General features: G+C 35.7%; 1 protein-coding gene across 1 annotated transcript; it reads right to left on the reverse strand.

Annotated features, from left to right (window-relative positions):
* Positions 1 to 1,304: 1,304 nt before the first annotated feature.
* LOC132152045 (probable hydrolase PNKD) lies at positions 1,305 to 9,623 on the reverse strand. Its single transcript, XM_059560692.1, has 9 exons — positions 9,441 to 9,623; positions 8,849 to 8,964; positions 8,656 to 8,768; positions 8,151 to 8,209; positions 7,311 to 7,403; positions 3,099 to 3,265; positions 2,769 to 2,855; positions 1,875 to 1,990; positions 1,305 to 1,722 (listed from the first exon to the last, which is right to left on the reverse strand). The coding sequence occupies exons 1-9, from the start codon at positions 9,599 to 9,601 to the stop codon at positions 1,549 to 1,551; spliced, it is 1,086 nt and encodes a 361-aa protein (XP_059416675.1). The 5' UTR covers positions 9,602 to 9,623; the 3' UTR covers positions 1,305 to 1,548.
* Between the last annotated feature and the right edge of the window lie 1,096 nt (positions 9,624 to 10,719).

A 10,719-nucleotide genomic window follows, 5' to 3' on the forward strand; every position in this document is an offset into this window, starting at 1 on the left:
CGTTCTGTGACTGTTGGCATGGAGCAGGTAACATAGCTCCTCATTGTAGCTCGCCTTGGTGACCCTCACAGAGAAGTCTCTCAGCTCTCAGCCCGAATTTGACACAGTCACAAGTGAAAATGCAAACAAACACTGGTCCAGATCCTCGGGTTCTGAAAATGAGAGCAGAAGCGGCTTACAGTCATAAGTCAATTGGAATCATATCTTGACTTAAGATTCATTTACAGTACGATGATTGCGATTATAAGGATCTGAAAGGACTTCTGAAGAAACATTCAGTACATTTAATCTAAAGGCACGTTTATGTAATTGTCACTGCCTCATGCTTTATCACAATATTATATATATCACATACAGTCTCCGTCCTGCATCAAGTAAAATCTGCTGTTCAAATTGCATATTAAATAGAAACAAAATAATAGTATAATGCAACTTAACGAATGTGAGGGGACTTACAGTTTACACCGTTGATGCCATTAACAGATGGTCCCTGGCCCTAAAATAGCATCTCTGACAGGCAAACTTTAGAAGTGACGTCACATACTAAATCATAATCATGTTTAATGACTTACCAATGCTGTAAATAAACTCCACTGCATTAACCGAAGCTTTCAGTTCTTCTGTTTCATTCTGTGTTGATTCAGTCTCCTCCATGTGTGTCTTAGAAAGTCCAGAACAATAAACAATCACAACAATAGTTCCAAATATTGTCTATATATTTTTATTTTACATGGGTCTTTGAGATCGAAACAGTTGGAGATTTATTTAAACTGTCTGCGTTTTTCTTTTTACCTGGATTGTATATTGATTTTCAACTGCTCAGTCCTTCCGATGTCAAACAAACAAGAGCTACTTTGCCAATGCTATTAATAAATATCAGAAAAAAAAAAAAACTAACTTTAAAATGACTTTAATATTACAGGAAATAGAACAAATGACTAACAGCGTCTACATTAGGACTCGTTTTATACATGGTCTAGATGTGTTTTTCATGCCTCAAACTTATTAGCATCTCTGGTTTCCTTAGTAACGCTGTTGTCAACATCTACCGTAAACCTTCTTGTAATGGCGCCAATATTTTAACAGTGCAACACGTATTCAATGCAAGCACATATTCGTTAATAATAAATAGGTTTATTACGACAAACCGCTTATTGTACCCTAATGCCATATTGTACCACTGCTTATTGTAACGTCATTTTTTTAAATGGGATTCACTACACATCTCCAAATCACAGAGTCAAGGGTAAGAAAAAACATGTGTTTTAGAATGACAGGAAAGGTTTAAAAAAAAAAAAAAAAAAAAAAAAAAAAAAAAAAAACACTTTCAATACAATGCCTTTCAAATTCTACCAAATACTTAGTGTTAAAATAAATTATGTTTGTGTACAAAATAATGCCCAGGTCTACTTCACTTTTTTTTTTCTTTTAGGTCACTGTTCAAATTCACATAAATGCTTTTAACAAAGCACGGTAATGATATGTAGGGAGCAGTAGTTTGGAATGGTTTCAGTGGTCACGTCCTCCAGTCATCAGTGGATTAAAGCCTTATCGGTCCTTATAAATGTCCTTCCGTCTGCGCAACTCCTCTAAAACACGGGCGCGATATGACGTCCAGTCCTCGTCCTGCTTCTGCTGCAGACCCAGAGCCCGGTGAAGATCCTGGGAGTGGCTCCGCAGGAAGGGATTGTATTGCTTCTCCTCTGCTAGGGTGGATGGACACTGTATGAAGAGGAGAGAGAATGACTTTAAATCAAGCTGGGTTGGTAGGAATATTATTGAGAAAATTTGGAATATCACATGTCTGGAGATGTAACAATTATCTGGGACTTCTTTGATATTAGGACTTTTTTTTTCATAGACGTCTACCTTACCGTGCAGAGTCTCTGACCCCTCTGTTGCAGAACCCACTGCAACTTCTGCTCCCGTACAACATTGCATGGCTCCAGTTCAGCAGCAAACATCAGGTTATCTTCAGCATACTCATGTCCTGAAAAGAAAGACCTACTTTATGAAAATAACCAATAAGCTTTTCCTTCGAACACCCAAATACTAGTTTAAAAAAAACTTAAAACCAAAAAGTTATGTACAAAAGCTTAAAAAGTCTTACCACAATGCAATTAACACGGGTAAATATGTTTTTCAAACCCTGGGTTAAAGCCACTTTTAACATAGGGTTAAAGGATAAGGGTAAGGGTAAAAGTCCACCCAAGAATGAAAATTCTGTCCTCATTTACTCACCCTCCTGTATGACTTTTTTTATTCTTTTTTATTATTCTTTTATTCAACATTAAAAATGTTGGTAGTTAAACAGTTTTGGTTCCCATTGACATCCAATGTATGGACGAAAAACACAAAGGAAGTCAATGGGAACCATATTATTTGGTTATCAACATTCTTCAAATTATTTTCTTTAGTGTTAAGCAGAAGAAAGGAAGTCATATAGGTCTGGAACAACATGATGACAGAACTTTCCTTTTGCGGTGGACTACCACCTTTTAAGCTACGTTTAACAATGCTATGAAAAAATGCCACAGTGAGATTTTGGTAATTAATCATAAATACATTAATAGTTTCAGTGCCTGAGGGGAAACGGTTTCAAAATTGAATGTTTCAACTGAAGTCACGAGGAGATCATGTTATGTTCCATACTTATTCGATAAATGTTGCTACATGACTATCCAAGAATTATTACTAAAGTTTACAGAGTGTGCAACGTAAAACAACTTCAAGTGTAAAAAGCCTGTATAAAAAGACTGTTTCCTTACCAGGCCAAAGCAGAGTTTCATCGTTCAGAGATCCCACTGTATCCAGAGATGACAACATAGTTGAGGCATTACCCTCAAACATTCTCCCTACAAGGGGTGTAAATGATTCAGAGCTTTAAATAGAGTTAGCTGGATTTAAGAATGCTGAATTCTTGCTTGCAGATTTGGCATGCCTCTCTGGGCATCGATACTTTAAATAATTGTAAAGTATGCATACAATGTCAAACACTGCACTCAGGTAACAATAAAACTATAAATATATTAAACATAATTATATAATTACTTTTTATATGCACATTGAGATAACACAATGATTAATACCATACTCACCACATCCAGAGAGGAACACCAGATCCCCTGAAAACAAGCTGCTGGGGCCACCTATCGCTCGGCCATCAAGCAGGTAGATCACGTGGCCTACTGTGTGGCCAGGGGTATAGAAGGCCCTGAAGTGCAGCCGAGTTCCAAAATCTATCGTGTCTTTGTCTGAAAGGGGGCTAAACAATCCAGAAAACATCAAATTAAGTGGTCTGTTTCATGCTCTTGTAAGATTGGAGTCAGACCGTCTGGACTGAGGGACGACTTCTCCCTAAGACAATAAAGGACTTCCCTAATAGTTAACATTTGAACAGAACACTCTCCTGAACATCCTCCTTGCATAAGTAACGGTGCCATCGGAAACGCACCACCCCTAGCAGTTCACACCTCACCACCACACTCCCTCCTCACTAATGTTCCTAATCCTTTCTCTCTCACCTAAAACTCACTCTAAATCTATGCAATGCTTAGTGTATACAACAAGTGACTATATATGTTTGGTATTATTTGAAATGTCTCAGTATGCCTGGTAAAATGGTCCCATTCTCTTGACATAGTGCAAACTCCCAAGAAGTTCTAGAGAACAAGAAATATTCTGTGTCACTTAAGGTGTGTCCTCCCCCAGGTCCTTCATGCAAACTACCTCCTGTATGTAAATAAGTGTCCTTTTCTACAAGTATCAATGATCCATTCAAATTCTGATTGACCACTTGTGACCCCCTGAATAGGGGACCAAAACTTAATTATAATGACAGACACCACCATTTGACAAGATTAAATTATCTGAGTATTTAACGAAGGATGGCAAAGGGTTCAAGGAATCTGTAGACAGATCTCCCGCACAACTGCTGTGTGTAGTCCTTTTCATTGCCAGGTAAATACTTTTATATTCTTTGATTTCTGAATTAATGTATATAATGGATTTATGTTTTATTCTTGGAATTGGATTTGAATTATTGTTCTATTGCCTGGTTAATAAATTATGTTTGAATTTATTCTGATTGACTCTGAAATGATTAACTCTAGTAAATTATATTAAGCCAATAATATCACAAATCTATGCTCAGGTTAGAAACGGACTAAAACTCAGTTTGTGGAACATCGGGGCACGTTGACTGAAGTTTTAGAGCTCCGACTAACACATTGGCATTAGTCATGTGTACTTAGACTGTAGGAGCTAATAGTGGGTTTTCCGTTCAGAACAACAGAGTGTTGTTAGATCAATCTGAATAGGGTGAGCCTCAACCTCTGATTATTGTAATATTATTCTAAGTGTACGTGGGAAACCACGGCATGATTATGTAAAGTTACCGTTAGAAGAAGTTAAATTGATCAGCTTGGTTCTATGGTAATGGTCATGACCTCTGGATAGACATAGTCTTACTTTAATTAAGTGTGTACAGATCTATGGGGACTGAATAACATACTTTTAGGAATAAGCAAGCATGGTGCGGCTTATAAAAGTTAGAGCCCGACCGATATATCGGCCGGCCGATATTATCGGCCGATATAAGCTAATTGCATTTAAATCGGCATCGGCATTTATAACGGCCGATGAAACATGAGAAACAGAGTCTCATGCTTCACTCATGTTATGAGTGTTGCATAGTGTGCCCACCAGAGGGAGCTCTGCAGCTCCAGAGTTAACAACAGCGCCAGAAGTCCACTACAGAAGAAAGCGATCAACTGTTTTGACGGTGAGTCTGTCGTTCGTCATGTGAAATGATTGTAGATTTAGTTCATACCCTGTATATAAAAACTGTGTGGTAGTTCTAGCTAACGATCCTATCATTATCACTTCAAAATATTCTGTAACATCACTTACAGCCGCTAATGCATTGCTATATTAGATTAGCCACAAAGCTAATACCATGTTTATCAGTGGAAGAGCGCGAACGTTAAAAGGAGGTCAAACTATAACGTTAAACTTATTCTTATTCTATTGCGGTGTGTTTCCCACATAATGACCGCGTAATTGGGCCTTTCACACAGGACGCGGTATGCACGGTGCTTGCCGCTGGGTTCAGCGTTGCCCTTCAGATACAACGCGATTTGCGCTGCGCTATGGCATAGGCGGAGTTTTAAAAACGTTTAGCGTGAGCTCTTTCATAGTCTGTTCCTCCTCCTTTCGGTCAGCAGCAAACATGTATCTGTCCCGTTGTAAGAAGCGAGCGATAGCGCTAGTCCTGCTGATGAGAATTAAGAGAGAAGCAAGGAAGAAGAGGCTACCCTCAGGTCCAGAGAACAATTTGGTGAATTCAGGCTGGTTACGTTACTCTAACGCTAATAGCTTCCTTTTTAGCAGGCCCCTTAAATGCTTGCTATTAACTTGTTTGAAGGTGGTTCTTCTCAAAATTGACAGCGGTGTGTTCATGACACTAACGTTAACCATTCAACTTCGAATTGATTCCGTAATCTTCCGGTAATAGTAGGCAAGACGATGTTTTGATTCAGACTGCACAAAGAGAAGAGGAGAAGATATACGGGTCTGTTGTGAATGTGTCTGTGAGAGCAAATATAGTGTAGTTACAGTAACTACAGTAGGTGCGTCAGAAATGATTAAACCAGAGGGGACATGTAAATAAATGTGAGCTGAACAAGCGCTTTTTTTTTTTTTTTTTTTTTTTTACATATTGTTTCAAAGCAGCTTTACAGACATAACAGGAAAATGTTGAAATAATATTGTTAAATATAATTAGGTAATACCTATTGCTTGACAAATAAAAAATATATATATATATTTCTCATTTTTGCCTATGTAGGAGATCCCAGTTTATTATTATTATAATTCTAATGATGACATGAGTAATGATACATGGTGATATTATTAATACACATGCTTATTCTTTCTCCGTCTCTCTTTCTACCTACAGATGGCTGAAACGGTGAATGCTGTAGCAGCAAAGTGTGGGACTACTTCTGCAAATACTTTAACTTTAGTATTATAATTTATTTACAGTAAACACACAGACTGTTAAAACCAGCTTCAACTGGAAGAAAGTAAAAGTGTTAAATGTTTAAAACCAGACTGTTTTTTGATCATTAAAAAAATATATACTTTTGATGTGCAATTGTTTAGTCATTGAGACTGTAATCTAAGGCTTTTTTTTAACATAGTCCATTCTGGAAAATGGTTTATACAGCCCACATACATAGAACAGGCAGATATTTTGCTATTGAATGTTGTGTAAATGCAATTTATAGGAAATGGGTCTAATATCCAGATTATTTTTAAAATCAAAATATCAGCTTATAAATCGGCTCTTTTCGAGATAATATCGGCATCGGCCCCCAAACATCCATATCGGTCGGGCTCTAATAAAAGTATCAGTCAATTGCCTTTGTCTAATGACCAAGACTGACGAGTTTGTGATTAAGAGATCGTAATCCCGATTTGTGCGAGACTCAAAAAGGTTATAGGTTTCCGAATGAACGAGTATAATTCAAACTAAGGGTTAAATAGAATAATCAAACACGTAGTAAACTTTATAAATAACCAAATGGGGGTAAACCCTTTTTCATAATTGGAGTCAGATGAAAACACATAGGTAATACACATAAAGAGATGTATTTAATTTAAACTTGTTGCGTTGCATAAGGGAAGACAGTGACACGCAGGAACCCTTCGAGCGTGCCATTGGCTACCGTACTTGGACCAGTGGGTGGACCTTACACTCTCAAGGAATGCCCAACTGTAAAATCATATACGTTTATAATAGGTTTAGTTTAGTTGAGTTAGAAAATATGAGATCTAATCTCTCAAACAAGCCCTTCTGTATTTCGAATAGACAAATGTTTTTATATTCGAACACATTTTGGATACATTTAAAGGAATACATCACTCTAAAATTAAAATTCTGTTTACTCATCCTCATGTCATGCCAAACCTTTATGCATTTCATAAATTCTGTGAAACACACACAAAAAAGTGAAAGTGACATGACATTCAGCCAAGTATGGTGACCCATACTCAGAATTTGTGCTCTGCATTTAACCCATCCATTAGGCCATATTTTAGGCCATATTTTGTTTTTTTGGACCTCACTGACTTTCACTGTCTGGACAAAAACAGCAGAAACATTCTTAAAAATATATTTTGTGACCTCAGAATAAATGAAGGCATAATATTTTGAAATGACATGCGGGTGGGAAATAATGACAGAATATCCATTTTTAGAATTAACTGATAAAATGATACATCAGAATATATTCAAAGGTACTAACTGTGTAAGGCCTGGAATGTTGTCCATAGCGTTCCCATACACTCGACAGGACATGTAGTGTCTCTTTAGAGCCCTGTTCCCTCCACTGTGGTCCCTGGTTTATATACAGAGTATAGTTTGATTTAATTTTCATGTTTAGATATTCAGTCTTGATTCTGTTAAATTCACCCAAAAATTAAAATTCTGTCATTTACTCATCCTCATGTCGTTCCAAGCCCACAAGACTTTCAATCATCTTTGAAACACAAATTAATATATATATATATATATATTTATATTTATTTTTATCCATCCTTTTAAAATCAATGCAACCAACATTTTCAAGTTTCAAAAGGTGCATAAAAACCTTTTAAAGTAATCCATATGAATTGAGTGGCTTAAGCTAAATCTTCTGAAGAAAATTGATTGTATGTTCACTGATCAATATTTATATGTGAATAAATGTCTAAATTACATATTTCTCAATCATGTCTCATTCATATGGATTACTTTTAAATGTCTTATTGTACTTTTTGAACCTTGCGAATTTTTGTTGTGTGGACTTCCAATAGATAGGCAAAAAATTATGACAGAATATTAAAAAAATCTTCACTGGTGTTCTCAATAGAAGTCTAATGGGTTTGGAAAAACATGGAGATGAATAAATGATGACAAAATTTTTATTTTTGGGTAAACTAATCCTTTAAAGGTAGTTAGACGCCCCATAGGTATTAGAACTGGTGCAGTGTGATCTTGCGTCTTAACCATCTGAATGTAACAGATCTAGTAATTGATTACACTAAAAGATTGTGCAGCTTTCAAGCTGAAGAGATTTTTGGCATTATTTCAGATTTGGTCTTACCAGTGCTTGTGTGTGCAGAGAACAGCTTGTAGCTCCACCCCCTCTTCCTCTAGACATGCCTGTGTGGGTGTAAGGACAGACCAGGAAATGAGATAAAACAAAACCGGGGCTCTGGTTAAAATCACACATAAGATAAGACGTGACTATATGTCACCCATGCCCAGTAAAGCATCCATTCATGTATAGGAAGGATCCTAGATATTTTGATCATGACTTCCCTAACCTTAACACCACCTGATTATAATATTACTGAGACCACATAAGTTCATAAACAACAAACAGAAATCAATCTGCAAGGAATGAAAATGGGAATCTTTCCATTAAAATGACAGATTTACAATAACAATAACTGATTATTCTTCCATCCTACACCATTTTTGGTAAACCATTGAGGAAAAACAAGCACTTTCCACTAAACCATATGGGTTTGGCAATTTCACTACAGTAAGACACATAATCCAGCAAACTGTTTCTGAAACCACTGCACAGTTGTTTTGAATCCAACCTGAACAGACTGAGGGTCAGCGGGATCAACCACAACAGCCATATTTGATGCAGTGTCAATGACCACATAGCTGTAATTGTCTAATAAGATGGGCACTGGTATGATCTTGATGCCTGTTGAAAGTAATAGAGTGTGACTTTAGATATTGATAATCAACTGTTGAGTGTATTATGGAAAAAGTGTTTCTGCTCACCGTTTATTATAGTAGGTTGAGTTTTGGAGTGGCCGGCAGGGTACCGCTCCCGTGCTTTCTTTATCTGCCTCTTATGAAATATGTACCCGAGTTTGGTCCGTGTATATAGAGAATACCTGCAAGTGTTTTTTTAAGAGGACACCTGAGTGTTTTATGCCATTGCATTATGTTCCTCTATGCAACTGTTCCTTCAGAAATGTTGTAAATTCAATCTAAATTATCAATTAGGTAAGTAAAGGAATCGGTTTAATTTTTATTACAACTACTAATAGTTTTTAGGAAAAAAAATAGCCTAAAAAGTGTTTAAGCTATTGTTTTCATAATTACTTTCGTTTAGTTTATAGAAACCTGACATGGTGTTAACGGGCCCCAAAAACAAAATCACATTTAAACTGTATATTTTCATTTGGGCCATATATAATTGACAGTAATGAAATAACATTGATGAACATTTGCTACTTCTACACACGTAAAATATTTATATTTCAATACCACATTCATGTAAACATCATACAGAAGATGTGGATAAATAAAACAGTAGCCTATTTAAATAAAACAAAAAAATCCGCAGCAGGCCAAATAAGCCACTTACGCTATCCAGAACAGCGGTTTCTCTGTGCGACCCATCAGTTTAGCGATCCGGCTGTTTTTCCATGCACTTTTCCTGGCGCATTTAGAAACACGACAGATGTAAAATCCTCCACATACTGAGGCAATACAAAGTAAATACACTGTCCAGTCCGGAAGCGCCATTGTAGTAGGCGTGTCGACGATGACGCAAAACTACAACTACGGTTGGCCAGAAGTAACAATCACAGTAAACACTCGTATTTTTATTTATTTATTTATTGTATTGTTCTTCAAATTATAATTCATACAGTGGATTATTTTTTATCAGGAAGCTATTAGTAGGTGATAATATTTTCATAGTCATAATATATATATATATATATTTTATCATATCGTATTGCACATTGCATGCATTACAGTTTACGTTTGTGATCCTATGTCTATTCGCTGTATTGTTCTCTTGAGGTTTCACCTGCCTGCATTTGCTGCTGTATGCTATATTGTCAAAACTATTCCGTTGCTGATTCCAAATAACATAACAAAAAATATTTGCATAGCAATGTAGCAATGTAATCTATTACATTTTAGGTGATAAAATATTTGTACATTTTAGGTAATGTAATCAGACCACTTTTTGATTACTTTTAGATTACTTTTGACCTAACTTGTTTATCGTATTTATTTAAATAGGATAATCTTGTAATATACTGATATAAAAATGCAGAGAAAAAGAAAATTTGTTGTTAATAACATAATGAGGTGCATTGAACATTACATTAGGTTTCCCGAACTGAGGTTTGTGAAGGAACTTCAGTTGGTTCGTAAATTTAATAAATTTATAAAAGCTAATAATTAAATTATAAAAATTTGAAAAATAAAATCACTTTTAAAATAACAATCAAAATAAAACTTTTTAATAATTTGAATAATGTATTGCTATTGTGTGAATAATATGTAATCAATCAATCAATAAAAAGTAACTTGTCTGATTACAATTATATTAAAATGCAATTTAATCTACAACCCGAATTCCGGAAAAGTTGGGACGTTTTTTAAATTTTAATAAAATGAAAACTAAAGGAATTTCAAATCACATGAGCCAATATTTTATTCACAATAGAACATAGATAACGTAGCAAATGTTTAAACTGAGAAATTTTACACTTTTATCCACTTAATTAGCCACTTAATTAGGTCTCAAAAAAGTTGGCACGGGGGCAACAAATGGCTAAAAAAGCAAGCAGTTTTGAAAAGATTCAGCTGGGAGAACATCTAGTGATTAATTAAGTTAATTGATATCA

The sequence above is a fragment of the Carassius carassius genome, chromosome 10 (assembly GCF_963082965.1).
Source record: "Carassius carassius chromosome 10, fCarCar2.1, whole genome shotgun sequence".
Classification (NCBI taxonomy): Eukaryota; Metazoa; Chordata; class Actinopteri; order Cypriniformes; family Cyprinidae; genus Carassius; species Carassius carassius.

Excerpts from the sequence above, each read along its gene's own strand:
- LOC132152045 (XM_059560692.1), bottom strand. The coding sequence starts at position 9,601 with ATGGCGCTTCCGGACTGGACAGTGTATTTACTTTGTATTGCCTCAGTA. Across the intron at positions 8,210-8,655 it reads CTGACCCTCAGTCTGTTCAG|GCATGTCTAGAGGAAGAGGG; the intron begins GTTGGATTCAAA and ends ACACCCACACAG. Across the intron at positions 7,404-8,150 it reads CTCTGCACACACAAGCACTG|GGACCACAGTGGAGGGAACA; the intron begins GTAAGACCAAAT and ends TATATAAACCAG.